General features: G+C 43.9%; 1 protein-coding gene across 7 annotated transcripts in view; it reads left to right on the top strand.

The window, feature by feature from the left end:
* Positions 1-14,449, top strand: part of MCPH1 (microcephalin 1) — a 232,876-nt gene that overhangs the window by 39,037 nt on the left and 179,390 nt on the right. For all 7 annotated transcript variants that reach the window (XM_041751940.1, XM_041751941.1, XM_041751938.1 and 4 more), the window contains exons 6-8: positions 3,109-3,252; positions 4,108-4,197; positions 6,278-7,459. In XM_041751940.1, the coding sequence (XP_041607874.1) occupies positions 3,109-3,252; positions 4,108-4,197; positions 6,278-7,459 (1,416 nt within the window). The remainder of the gene's footprint in view (positions 1-3,108; positions 3,253-4,107; positions 4,198-6,277; positions 7,460-14,449) is intronic.

The following is a 14,449-nucleotide window of genomic DNA, read 5'->3' as shown; positions in this document are numbered from 1 at the left end:
ATCACCACAACAAGTCTAGTTGACATCTGTCACCACACACACTTACAAAATTTTCTTTTGTTCATGATGGAACTTTGAAGACCCAATTTCCCAGCTACTTTCACATATGTAGTACGGTGTTACTAACTGTAGTCACCATGCCATCCATTGTATCCCCAGGACTCAGTCATTTTACAACTAGGAATTTGTGCCTTTCACCCATTTTGCACACCCCCCCACCCCCCACCCCCCACCCTGGGGCCTCACACAACCACCAGTCTGTTCTCTCCGTCCATGAGCTTGGTGGTTCCGTTCTTTGTTTTCTCATCTTATGAATAGATTCCACATACAAGTGATATCATCCAGTATTTTCCTTTCTCTTTCTGACTTACTGCACTTAGCATGATGCTCTCCAAGGTCTATCCATGCTGCCAGAAATGTCAAGGTTTTGTTCCGTTCCTTATGGCTGAATATCAGTATTGCTCTGAGTGTGTGTGTGTGTGTGTACCTGCCACATTTTTGTTATCCATTAATCCATAGATGAACATGTACGTTGTTCCCATATCTTGGATATTGTAAATAATGTTGCAGTGAACATGAGGGGATGCAAATATGGGTCTGCATTAGTGTTGTCCTGGTTTTTTTTTTTCTTTAATGTTTTCATTTCCTTCAGGTAATACAAGTATCCAAAAGTAGAATTACTGGATCATATGGGAAGTTCTATTTTTAATTTTTTGAGAAACCTCCATAGAGTTTTCCATAGTGGCTGCCCCAATTTACATTTCCAGGAGTGCCCAAGAGTTCTATTTCTGCACATCCTTTCCAATATTATTATTTCTTGTCTTTTTGATAGTAGCCATTCTAATATGTGGTTAGAATCTCATTGTGGTTTTGATTTACATTCCCTTCATGATGAGTGGTGTTGACTTTTTTTATGTACCTGTTGGCTATTTGTATGTCTTCTTTGGAAAGATGTCTTGTTTAGATCTTCTGCCCATTTTTAAAATTGGAGTTTTTTATTTTGCTAGATGTATTCTTTTAATGATTTATAAAAATACTTTAGAACATCATAAAACTCTAAAGTACCATGTGTTTTTTGTATTCTTTTTTTGCCATTTTCACTACCTAAATTCAGTGTTTCAGACCAATTCCCAGCACATTGAAACACAGAACTGTATAACACATGGGATAGAAATGGAAGCACTGATTGCTCTCATTTGTTGTTGCAGTGTGTACTGCCATGTCACAGATTCTCTGCTCTGTATTTTGAAATTTTTCATGTAGAATTATCAAGCTTTATTTTAAATCTGCCATGATAATACAACAGAATTGACTAGAATATTTAGCCTATATAGGTAACGCTGCCAGATGATTTTCTAAAAACACTGCCTTGATCCTTTGTTTTTGTGCGGAGTCACCCCAGTGCCTGAGAATCAGGTCTCTTTCTCTTGGTGCCGTGCTGGTCCCTCCCTAACAACCTCCCACTAACTGGTCTACTGTGCTGCTCCGACCACACTCATGGAGTAGCTCTTGACATCTCTTTTCTGCCTGATGCCGGATTCCCACCAAGATCGTGCTTCTGAATGACTGCTTGCCTCCTGCACTGTTCTTTCTCTAAGCCTGCATCAGCCCCATGTGGACCCTCCTAGTGGCTGCCTGACTGGGCCCTATAGGCACTGTGTCCCTAACCATCCACCAGCTGTACTTGAGTCAGAAGGGTGTAAATCACAAGTCAGGTGCATATCCCATCCAGGGCATCTACTTCCTCGGTGTCATTGTAAGGAAAAATATTTAGGACAAAACCCTGTATATAACCTGCCCTGCAGTACAGCATGCCCTGTGTGGTCTGGTCTCTCCAGCCTCAGGTCAGCACTGTACTGCATTCCTTCAGCTTTATACTCTTGGCTTTGGGGCCTTCTTCCTACACCAGTGATGGTTTATTTGAAAAGAATTTGGCAAAATGATACTGATAAAAAATTTTATATTTTTGGATCAAGTTTATATCTTAATAAAAATTGCCTTTTAAACACTTCAAATGTGAGGTATTAAAGATATAACTGGCATGTGTGCATATTGTCAGAAGTGTTCTTAGAGCTGTTGAGGCCTGAGAGTAGTAAAGAAGACCTTGATGCTTGGTCTTGTTACTGGTTGTGAGAGGAGGTGGTCAGAGCCCTGCAGTTCTCCCTGGGCATATGCAAGGTATGGGTTCCAGGAGAGCACACATCTTGGACTCCTGAGCCAGAGTTACGTCTGTGTCTCTTGAGGGTCGCATAAGGTTGCTTAGGGGTGGTGGTTTCGAGACCTAGAGTGAACACTGTCAGAGGTGGACCTTTTCTGTGTGCATCTTGGGTTCTCAACTGGGGCTTGTTATAAAAGATAGGTTCATAGGAGAAGAACATACACACTTATACTTTTTTTGTGACATGGGGGCTCTCAAAGGAGATGAAATCCCAAAGTAGTGATAGAACCTTAGTGCGTATGTTGAACAGAGAGAGGCAGTTGTGGAAAGGTAAGATGTAAGGGGACTGGAGGAGGAGAGTTATTTTAACAAGGTCTGTTTTACCGAGTTCTCTTGGCCTCAGCGCCCCATCTCTGGTGACAAAGTGTTGGGAGTTTTATCTCCTGGCTCAGGAAGAGGCTTGGGGTGGTGGGTGGAGCGGGGGGAGTCAGAGCACCTTCCTTTCACTTGCTGTGACTTAAGTGCTTTTTGCTAAAAAAAAAAAAAACCCTTGTGCCAAACTGTCACGTTTGGGGTGGCAATCTGCCGCTCTTCATCACCATTGAGGAACCAGAATGCAGTTTCTTCATCTTTAAATGGGGGTACTGATCACCTGATGTGCTGGGTTCAGGCCAGGTTGAGTGAAGTAGTGCCCATATTGTGCTCAGCCCGGTGCCTAGCACGTGGACGTTTCTTGGCAAACGTCAGCCAGCAGTTTTAGAGCTAGTGTTACTGCTCTTGGGGGGGTGGGGTGGGGCGATGGGGGTGAGGATAGACTGTAGGTGGTGGTGGGAGGTAATGATGGGGGGGGGGCAAGCCCCTGGAGGTGGGCGGTGGGCCATTCCTCCAAAGAGATCCTACTGTGGAAGTAAGAAGGCTTGTTTTTAGCTAAATGTTTTGGTTGTTTTCAGATAATGATGTCCCTGTCCTCTTGTTTGAATCGAACGGCTCGCTGATGTATAGTCCCACAATGAAAATGTGCAGCGGTCAGCATAGTACGATGCTGAGGAGGTTACAGGAGATGAAGGAGAAAAGGGAGAACCTCTCCCCTACCTGTAAGTGCTTGCATTTTATAAAGTGAGAGGGAGGCAGATGCTTGGTGAATAGATTGTGGTAGAAGGGTTTTTTTCCTCTTCACCTAGTTCTTTCTTGATTTTAATAGATTTTTATCTGTTGCTGGATAGACTTTAATATTTTCTTCCAGAAATTCTTATACTTCATTGAGATTTTTAAAGCATATATGGAGTTTATAGTTTTAAAACATATGTTTTAAGCACATATTGGCCAGGTTGAGAATCCTATTTTTTTATAGTCCCTTTGTAATTTTTTATATTTTTGGGATGCTTTCCTTTAAACAAATCAATCAGGCTCTTGAGGGAATCTGCTTTAGATTAGGTATCTCAGGCATTAGTTTTTGTTTTTCTGTATTTTTCTTATCTTTAAAATGTTTTAGAGATTTTATTAATTCGTTGATTGATTTATGAGAGAAAGAGCGAGAGCATGAGTGGGAGGAGGAGCAGAGGGAGGAGTGGACTCTGTGCTGAGCAGAGAGCCTGACCTGGGTCTTGATCCCAGGACCCTGAGATCATGACTTGAGCCGAAACCAAGAGTCAAGTGCTAAATTTAACTGAGCTTCCCAGGTGTCCCTTAAAACTTCTTCTAACTTTAAGTATCCTATGATTTAATCCTTTTTATTAAATGATTAATGTGGATTATTTTTATGAATCTTACCTGTAATAGATTTGAGTAAGAGTTTTTTGTGTTTATGGTTTTATAGTCAGTCTAGGATATGAAGTCCCGGTGTAGGTCAGTGTTTGTGTTGTGGACGAGCGGATGGAGTAGCCTTACCATGCCTTCATCTACTAACATGTCAGAATTGTATCTGATGAAGTGTTTGATTGTGTTTGCAGCTTCGCAGATGCTTGAAAACTCTCATAATAACCCAGCTGACACCTCATGTGAAGCTTCGTGGAACATTTCACACAATACTTTGTATTCAGGTAAAATTATTTTATTTTCTGCAATATATTTAAACTTTGAAAATATGATTTTCTTATTTGGAATTTCTTCTGATGTCTAAGAACAGTTGGTTAAAAACTAGAATTCATGAATTTTACCCTGAAGTCAGGTATTAAAATAAAAAATAGGTATTGTAATAAAATTAGGGCATGAGAAATTACGTGAGTTAAACCTCTCTTTTGGCTCCTTTGCTTTTTTCTTGTAGTCACTTGATTTTTTAGCAAAGAATTAATTGCCCATTTTTTTTAAAAGAAATCATTATTGTATGTACTAATTTGCCTGGAGCAAATTGCCGGGAGCTCCGGGAGTGTGGTTATGCCTGGAGTATAAATTGTGTCTTACTGAGAACACTACGAGAGCAGCTTGTTCCACACCATGTGTAGTGACTATGGGACGTGACTGAAGCGGGTCAGTGAGGTGTGTAGAGGCCATTGAAAACTTTAGAGGGTAAATGATAGGATTTCTGCCTAGAGGCAGAGCATTGGAAAGAATTAAATCAGGGTTTTATTTTATATATGCACTTTAAATGTGGGAGCCCTTGTTTGAATGATAATTTTTCATGCTTATACAGCTTTCCTTTGAGTGTTAAGAAATGTGATAGAAGCACCCACTTGTGCCTATGGGAGGACCCAGATCAGTGGCCGTGCTATGACAGGTGACAAATAGCCTGGAGGTATTAGGAGTTCAATCCACAGCTTCCTTTTTGAGTGTGGTTATTCCTCTAATCCCTTTGGTGTGTGTTAAAATTATATACTCATTTGTCTTAAATAATCTCCATCTTTTTATTTTATACTCGCACTCGTTTTATATAAGCTGGACATGCATGGTCGTAGCTAACACAGATTCCATTTTTCCTGTTTTGGGTGCTGTGTGTCTTATGTGCTTTACCTCATCTAATTCTCTCACTAGACCCACAAAGTACATACCATTGTCACCCCCACAATGTCATGAGAAAACTAGGCCAGAGGGGTCAGGAAGCTTGTAAAAGTTGACAGTCTGTTGGTGGCAAACCCAGGATTCAAACTTAGGCATCTGACCTCAGAATTTATGCTTCATCACATGGCACAGTGCTTGCCAGCTTTCTGAAAAGTGTGCTTAGCTTATTGAGCTGCTAATACTAACAGAGTCCTGTATCTCTAGCTCCTGACTTGGTGTGGGTACAGTGCCACCCCACCGCATGGGCTTCCCTCCACTCCCTGCTGGTTACCTCCATTCTTTAAAGTAGAGCCTTTACTAGTTTTGGGTTAGAGGCTTTAGATTCCAGAAAATAGTGTCTGTGCTCTAGGAGCTTCTAGTCAGTGAGAAGGATAGATAGGAATAATAATAATAATAATAATAATAATAATAATAATAATAATATGACACATGCTTTTGGGGACTTCAGGCAGAGTTCTGCATACATGAGGATGTGTTGCTAGACTCGGTGAAGTGGGAGGGTTCAGAGATTTTGACATCCAAGGTGGGTTTTGAATAGGATTGACCCAGATTAAAGTGTGGAGTGAAGGCAAGGCCTGGAGGCATAAACATGTAGTTTTCAGGACGTAAGACACATATAAAATACATGGGAAGTCGGAACCCTAAGATGTACCAGGTGATTCACTTTTCAGTATAAATACAGCATGAGGACTTGAGTGGAGGACGGGAGTCAGGGGGGCCCTTACTCTCTGTGGCCTGCTTCGTGGAAGGCTAGAACTTGGACGTAGACAGTAGCGTTTGTTCTTAGCTTTTAGAATTATCGACCTCCTTGAGAATTTAGTGACCAGGTATGAATGCTCTTCCTGGAAGGAAGTGCACATGCGTTTGAGTGTTTAGAAAGTGAGCATAGTGGTTTTAGAGGTTTGTCCCTGCCCTTCCTACAGTCGCCATCAGTGCCCAGGTTCCTTAGTGAAGAATGCTGGCCTGAAAGGTGTCCTCACGTGGAAATGAGAAGAACCAGGATAGGTCATACTCTTTTTAACCATTGGCTGTGTTTAAGAAGTATTGCCTTACGGGTCAACTGAAAGTTACTTTTATGCTAATTTACACCATTTTAAAAGTTGATTCTTCATTGATATTTTCCAGATGAGTCCTTTGCTGATGATCTGAACTCATCTTTTGACAATCTTTGTGGAAAGACGGGATGTGGAAGTCAGGAAGAGAAGCTGGCAGGATTTGTGGACCAAGTTAAAAGTGATGTGTGTGTTTCTTCGCCTGCACTGAAGACAAGTCGTGTCCCTTCGTTGGCATCTCCCGGTTACCTCTGTCAGTTAACTCCTCAGAAGCCCACGGGTGGTCTTTCCAAAGAAGAGATTCGTGGGCAGAGAGATCCTGCAGCTGAAGTGGTCACCCCTGACAAGCAGCAGTCGGAGGGAGCAGCCAGGGAGGGGCTTGATGAGAAACATAATTTGTCCCCTGTGCCATCTGCAAGCAAATGCCGCCCTTCAGGACATTCACGATCCAAGAGCTCTCCGGCAAAGAGAAAAAGAGTATCCGGGAGCTCAAATTCCCACCCAGAAGAAAGACTGCGGAAGAAGAGGTGCAGTGGGAAGGCTGCCGGGCCACAAGTGCAGCTGTGGAAGTCGGGATTTCGCCTACCGTTCACGTCCTGGCCTGCTGTCGAGGCTCCTGGCGGCGAGGTGTCCTCGTACGATGATTATTTTTCACCTGATAATCTTAAGGAAAGGAGTTCAGAGGCTCTTCTCCCTGGACCTCAGCCATCCGCAGGCCCTGCTCAGTTCAGCTGCAGAGGACTTTCTCAGAGGGAGAGAAGAAACATACTGCAGATGTGTGACTTTTCCTGCCTCGGCAAACACCCCAGGTCAGTGGATGTTGTCACCGGTGTCCCAGCAAAAACTAGCTCCAGTCTTCAGAAACCTACACACAAGCCAGCAGACGCGATGAGGGGTCGCCTGACCTCTGACGGAACGGGTGCTGCTGAAGACGCCCCAGGCTGTTGTCAACAGGGTGCCGCTCCTCGGAGAGAACGTGGGCACCCGGCTGGGGAAGGCTGCTCTCGCGTAGACGAGGAGCTCGCTCCGCCAGAGGCACACGGCGGGGAAGGACTTCATGGGGATTTAACTCCTCTGGAAGGAAGCAGCGCAGAAATGAAAGGATCGGTGGACGTGAGAAGCACGCAGAAGGAAGATCGTGCTTCTTGCCCGTGGAGCTCCTCTGGCGGTGAAGTGCAGTGTGGTTTTGTGAGTGAAGGTACCGTGGACATGCCTGCAGGAGACAAGGAACACTCATCCACGGGAGGTGATGGAAGTATGTGAATCTCCTTTACAGCTACCTTTGTCGCATCCGTCTTGTAACATCATCGCCCTCTTTCCATAATTAAAATAGTTCCTTTTTTCCTTTTTTTAATTTTAAATGTGTGTCTGATATTTTCCAGTGATGCATTCTTTAGGGATAGGTAGGTGCCTTTCCTCCCTCTGGCTTTTCTGGGCACTCCGGTCAAACCTACTGTCCAGAATGCATCTCCCCCAGGCCTTTCTGCGCAGATGCCGAGAGCACGTGATGCCTACTGTGCGCAGTGACCAGAGTGGCCGCTTCCTGGTCTCTGGAGCCTCTTAGGTCGCACGGCACAGAGACACCCTACTAGAGTGTCGGAAGCTATTTATTTCAGGGACGTTAAGGCAGTGTAGGCATTGACTCCATCAAGAAAAGAGAAGGTATAAAAAAGTAAATGTGTAAATCTGTTACCAGTGTTTATTTTGAAGAAACTTTGGGCGGTGTTAGTTACAAAGAAAAAAAAAAAACTGACATTTTTGCCCAGGGTAAGAACTTCACTGTATCAGGCCTTGTTTGGCTTCTATTTATTTTGCTTTAAGTGTATCACTTAAATAGATTTTCTTCTGTGTGTAATTTAATTGTGACCATCAAAACAACTCTGTAATTGTAGAAACTGTAGCAAAAGTGGCAACAATAGGAAACATTTCACACTTCCTGATTATGAGCACAAATAAATTTCAGCAGTCAAAAGCGATGAGATCTTGAACTGTAATCATTACCTAAAGATTAGGCTGAGATTTTCACAAGACCCAAGTTTACTCTTCATTACAATGTCTGTTCTCGCCATGATTTTAACCACCGTTTTCAAGATGGAGAAGTTACGTGTATGGAAATAATAATCACTGATGTGAATAATCACTGATATCTTTTCCTTGGGTAGAAGTCCCCAAAATAGTCTCAGAAAAGAATTAATTGTGTATGTTTTTAACCTTATTTTTGTATCCTAGCTTTCTGAAAATACATAAAACTTGACAAACTAATATTTTATGTTGAGTTAGGCTTAGTATGTGTTTTCAAAATATTTATTTTAAAATCATGTTGACTCTAAGGTCAATATAAATCAGTAGATATATAGAATTGTTTTGGTAGTTAAGAATATCCTGTTCTTAAAGCTTACATTCTCATTTTTCTCAGTTTTTATCTTGTTTATTTTAAAAGGCTTTGAATAATATTTAATGGCATGAAAATATAAATTAAGTGAAAAAGAGGCTGGTTTCAGACAGCGTGGTGCACCCCGTAACCCCAGCGTTGCTAAGAAGAGTGCGGTTGTCCTTGGGGCAGGATGTTCTAGGACTCACCCCGCGTCCACAGCCCCCGGGGGCCTGGGGCCCCGGGACGACCCTGAGGGGCCAGCATGGGACGTTCCAACGGGGCACTTGGGATTTCAGCATCAGGCGACGGAGCTGTCGCACCGCGGGGTGCAGCCGCACACTAGTCGTGCTCCCTGTAAAGATGCCCCTTGGCGTCGCCTTGTGTTCTTTCATTCCACAGAGACAAGATACTTGCGTCCTGGGGCGGGAGAGACCTCCGCGTTCTCTGGCCGAAATCTGGTCCCCAGTTTCATGGTGATACGATCAACACCCCCTGATGGGTTAGGTTGCCTGCCACCAGCCCCCCGGTATCCGGCCTCTGTCTGGGAGGCAGCCGCAGACGGAAGCCTCGAGTCGGCAGCTTCCGTTAGGCAGTCCGTGCGTGCTGGAACCGTGGAGCTGGGAAAACACTGCGGCGGGCGATACCGCCCACCCTTCTATGTTGAAATAAAAGACTTTTTTTCCATTTCTGCTTTCAGTTGACTTGTGCTCATTGCCCTTGTCGATATCCACGGAAGACTGCACGGTGTGCAGTAAAGGTCACACGTCACAGAGAAGATTCACCAATAAGTAGGAAGAGAACAGGATTAGAGGGAGAACCCCGTAATTTTGTCTTTTTAAAAAATAATCTCTGAGATTACATTAACTGGTAAATTGTTTTCTTCTTAAACTTCTCTCATTTTAGAAACCATATGCAAATACTATACGTTCGCTGTAACAGAAGCTGGTACAGAGTAAACTTCCCCGTCGTCCTGCTTGCTCGTGTCCCCCCGGTGGCTCCCCTGGGCACCCGCCGGCCGGCTTGCCAGGGGACGGCCTAGGAGGGAACAGTGTGCGCCGTGCACAGAGGTCATGCTGCGCAAGGAAGGCACAGTGGGCAACTGTGGGCATGGCGGCAGGCCTGGCATCCAAGGGCACGTAGCGCTGGGCCTGCCGCACTCACATTTCAGCCTGCGGAAGCCACCGGTGCACGCGGCCTCAGGGAGAGATGTTGGCAGGACCTGCACAGAGCCTGTGAGGCTGCGTGCCAGTGGGCTGAAGGGGGGGGCTGGCAAGAAAGGAGTTAGGGAGGCAGCCAGCACCCGGGGCCGCTTGGAGCTTGCATATACAGGATTATATTACCTTATTAAGGTCTCCTTATTTATTTATTTGAGGGAGAAAGAGCACATGAGTCAGGGGTTAGGGGCATGGGGAGAGGGAGAGAGAGAGAATCTTAAGCTGAGCATGGAGCCCGACACAGGGCTCGATCTCACAACCCTGAGACCAAGAGTCGGACGCTTCACTGACCACACCACCCAGGCGCCCCCTTAAGATTTGCTTTTCTCAAATGTCAGATAGTTCCATGTTGGTATCAATAGAGTGATAGATCTAACTTCATTTTTTAAAAATATAATCCACTTCAGGGGTCAATGAATTTTTTTCTCTGATGAATCAGATAACTATTTCAGGCTTTGTAAACCAGAAGGCAAAATCAAGGTATGTAGGTACTTACATAAAGAGAAAAAAACAAAAAGACATTCCCACAAAATTTTTATGACACAACTCAGATAAAATTGAATGCAGTGTTTTTATGATACAAGTCTCATGAGAAGAACAGAATTCTATTTTTGGGAGAGGAATACCTTTTTACCTAATTGGGGTTCAGATCGAGTGTTCCCGTCATCAAAATTGATTGCAAACATTCACTGAGGCAGACGCACAATAGGATTTTACGTGTTTCCCTTTTGAAAATACCTTTTCACGCAGCCAGTACCTCCGGATATGGATACCAGCCCGTTAGCTGACGGCTTTCATGGAGCATGTTCAGTGCACGGAAGGCGTTTATGGAAATTGGTCAGACTCTTCACGTGATATGTGGCTCTCCGTGTGCTCAGATGAATCCCTGCCCGTGAGGCTCCTCTGTTGTGCAGTTGAGTGGACGTTCTTGCATCGAGGCCTGGGAAACCCGGAACCGTAGCTTGAGTGCAGCAGATACGCCCGCACCGGGTCTGCCTGGGAGTGGGGATCTCGCTCCTGACGCCACAGGACGAAAAGTGCATAAAGCCGCCTGATGTGACTCATCTGTTGAGATGACTTTCCACCACCCATGGCACCGCTCGCCTTCGATCTGCAGACGAGCTTCCTGAGACTGGTTTTAGTTGCCAAGTAAACCAAGGCTGACAGGTCGTGCCGAATCAGCACATAGTTGGCTCCTACTTGTTTCTCAGCGACTCGGGTGGCTGAGGTTGTTGCAGTCGTGCTACGTGGCCACTGGCAAAAGCAGGAGGAAATCCTCTTCATACCCACACCCTCACTCTTGTCCATCGGTTTAACATACAACCTTCTTGGCTGTGCTTCATAAAATTTACACGTCTGTATTGACACGTGCCGTATCTAAGCAGATTGTGTCCAACTCTTAGGTTCTTTTTCACAGGTAGTAGTTGTCAGTTATTAGAGGATGATGAAGGTGAGCACTCTTCTAGTCTCAGACACAGACATCAAATATTTACGGGCAAGCAGGTGGAGACCTGTCCACAATATAGACCTGTATGCTGAAGTCCCAGGTCTTGTCCTTCGGGTGAACTCTCCATACCTTGTCAGGTGTAGTAGCCACAGACAAAATGCTAGGGTTGTGTTTCTGTAACCTTGTCACCATCAGGCCACCAGATATTTTGACTCTGCAGCTTCTCAAAGGGCCATTTACCCTCAGGGATACAGCTGCAGCTCACGCTGGGTTAGAGGGATCCCCTGTAACAGCCAGTCCAGTTCTCTGGAAGCCATGGATTTAAGTGGGCAAACATTTCTGACATCCATTATGTTGATTAACAAACTGATGACATCACCAAGTGTAGCTCATTTCTTTGATCCATTTCGCCAGTTAGAAAAACGTCTAATAACAACAGGCCAGGATTTCTAAGAGCTGTCTCTTGAGTGTGGTAGTTCCTAGCCTGTTGGCTCGCCTCTCGTGCAGTGGGTGTTTTGGATGGAGGTGAATTGGCGCCCATACTCGTATCACATAGTCTGTGCTCAAGTACGTATTTTCAGTTTCATGACAGCCTTCGTAGTATGATGTTGTTCTTAGTGCATTCATCCCTGTGATAGACACGTAGCGTCTGACCGACTTGGGGTGGTTAGTGGTGACCGCCCATAGCTCTGTGTTAGGAAGGATTATGAGGCTTCCTCTTGGCTTTGCAGGAACATGCACAATGGATAGTGCTGTCTGCTTAGAGAAGGATTACTATGGCTCACTATGGGGCTTAGAGGCACAAATGCTATAGTAATAGTAAAAGGTACATTTTTGTATATTTCTGCATGATTCATAATCCCACGGTAGAGATTGCTTTTATAACTTCCGATTGATTTTGCAACCATATGAGAAAGTTTGATGATCTTATTGATGCATGTGATACGTCTCGTTGAATCAGAAGGAGGTATACCATTTTTTAAATGTAATTAATCTAAAATATTTCATGTATAGGGGCACCTGGGTGGTTCAGTCAGTCAAGCATCTGCCTTCAGCTCAGGTCATGATCTGAGTCCAGGGATCGAGCCTCACATCGGGCTCCCTGCTCAGCGGGGCGCCTGCTACTCCCTCCCTCTGCTGCTGCTCCCCTGGCTTGTGCTCTCTCTCTCTCTCTTTCTCTTTGTCAAATAAATAAATATTTATTTTTATATATAAATATATATAAATAGGGTTAGGGTTTAAATATTTAAAAAAATATTTCCTATATATTTAATAAGAACTAAAGTCCATTTAAGTCATGGGTATTCAGTCAATATTTTGCATATTCTTTTTAAGCGAAAGTGTGAATTATTATGGTACCAAGCAACTAGGCCACTATTTCTCTACTGTCCTGTGCTGCGGGGCCGCAGTGAGCCGTAGTCCCCAGGCCAGCGCACAGTCAGGCGGTCCGTGACCCGCACACCGCCAGCCCTCCTCTCCTCTTACGACCATTCTGTCACTTCCAGTGCACTATTCATTAAATTACACAAGATGCTCAATACTTTTTATAAAATAGGCTGTGTGCCCAACTCACAAGAGAACTTCGGTTGGCCAAACGTGGCCTCTTGTGCGTGTTCCAAGCATGGTTAAGGTTGGCCGGGCTGCGCCGAGATGCTCCCCAGGTTAGGTGCATTAAGTGCATTTTAACGGCCGATGTTTTCAACTTATCACGAATACTATTATCTGCATGTAACCTAGTCCTAAATTGAGGAAGATCAACGCATGTCATCTTGTGATCACATTATGTGTGAAGAATGTCACTAGCAACATTAGTCTTAAGTTTTAAAAGGTCATAATACATCTTTTAGATGTTTGTTTACAAAATGCCTCACAAAACTATTGTTCTCGGCTAGAACCAAAGCATGTGACTGTAACAATCTCTTTTGACGCAGACACCCTAGCAGGCAGTGAACTTAGGGTGCAATAGCAGGAGTGCATTGGATGCCAAATGGTATCTGTAGTCCTCTTCTTTCTTTCTTTCTTTCTTTCTTTCTTTCTTTCTTTCTTTCTTTCTTTCTTTCTTTCTTTCTTTCTTTTTTTTTTTATGATTGTATTTATTCATGAGAGGCACACAGAGAAAGGCAGAGACATAGGCAGAGGGAGAAGCAGGCTCCTCACAGGGATCCTGATGTGGGACTCAATCCCTGAACTGGGATCATGCCCTGAGTCAAAAGCAGATGCTCAACTGCCGAGCCACACAGGCGTCCCCTCTTCTTTTCTTATATAGACTTTTCTTTATATACTCTTGCTTTGAGTAAACATTTAGGTTTTTTTTTTTTAAAGAAAAAATGGGGATCCCTTGGTGGCTCAGTGGTTTAGTGCCTGCCTTCAGCCCAGGGCCTAATCCTGGAGACCCGGGATCAGGTCCCACATCGGGCTGCCTGCATGGAGCCTGCTTCTCCCTCTGCCTGTGTCTCTGCCTCTCTCTCTCTCTCTCTCTCTCTCTGTCTGTCTCTCAAGAATAAATAAATAAAATCTTAAAAAAAAAGAAAAAATGAATAGTGGGTACGATTTGTATTCATTCTAATATTGTAATTACTTGTCATCTTAGATCTTAAAGATAAAAAACACTCTCTCCATGTCCTGCCCTAGAGATTAGAAGTTCTCAGCATTTTCAAGCAGTGATTGTGGGATGTTGTGAAAAGTAATGCATAGATAGATGCTCTTACCTTCAAAAGGAGTAAAAGAAATTTAGCTTAGCTGTATCTTAGACTATCAATTGAAAAAGACACGGTCCACTAACCCATCTCCTCAGTAAGGTCTGTGTTTAGCTTGCTGGAAGAGAAGTGGAAGATACGTCAGATATAAAAGATTGTTGAGGGGCTAGAGGGGTCCACATGTGTTGATTGGTTTGCCTGTCTCCAAAAGGGATTTTAGTGTTAGGATTGAGTATAAGGTCGTTCAGAACCCGGCCTTAACACATCTTTAGGGTCCAAGCCGCAAATAACAGCAACTAGTTTGAATTCAAAAAATTATTTACCTGTTGCGCTTTTTTTTTTTTTTTCACTTAACTGGAATCCTATTTTTGAAAGAAGAGTTAAAACTTTCAAATCAGACCCTCTAAAGTTAATCCTATCTGTTTTACTAGAGCATCCTATTTTATTTGAAGTATTTCTCAAGGCAGTGGTTCCCATGCGATAGGATCTTTAGTTCCTGAGGGCACGTAGTGTA

The sequence above is a fragment of the Vulpes lagopus genome, chromosome 4, assembly GCF_018345385.1.
Source record: "Vulpes lagopus strain Blue_001 chromosome 4, ASM1834538v1, whole genome shotgun sequence".
NCBI lineage: Eukaryota > Metazoa > Chordata > Mammalia > Carnivora > Canidae > Vulpes > Vulpes lagopus.
The sequence above is the reverse complement of the archived record's forward strand: the minus strand, read 5'-3'. Positions and strand labels throughout refer to the sequence as shown.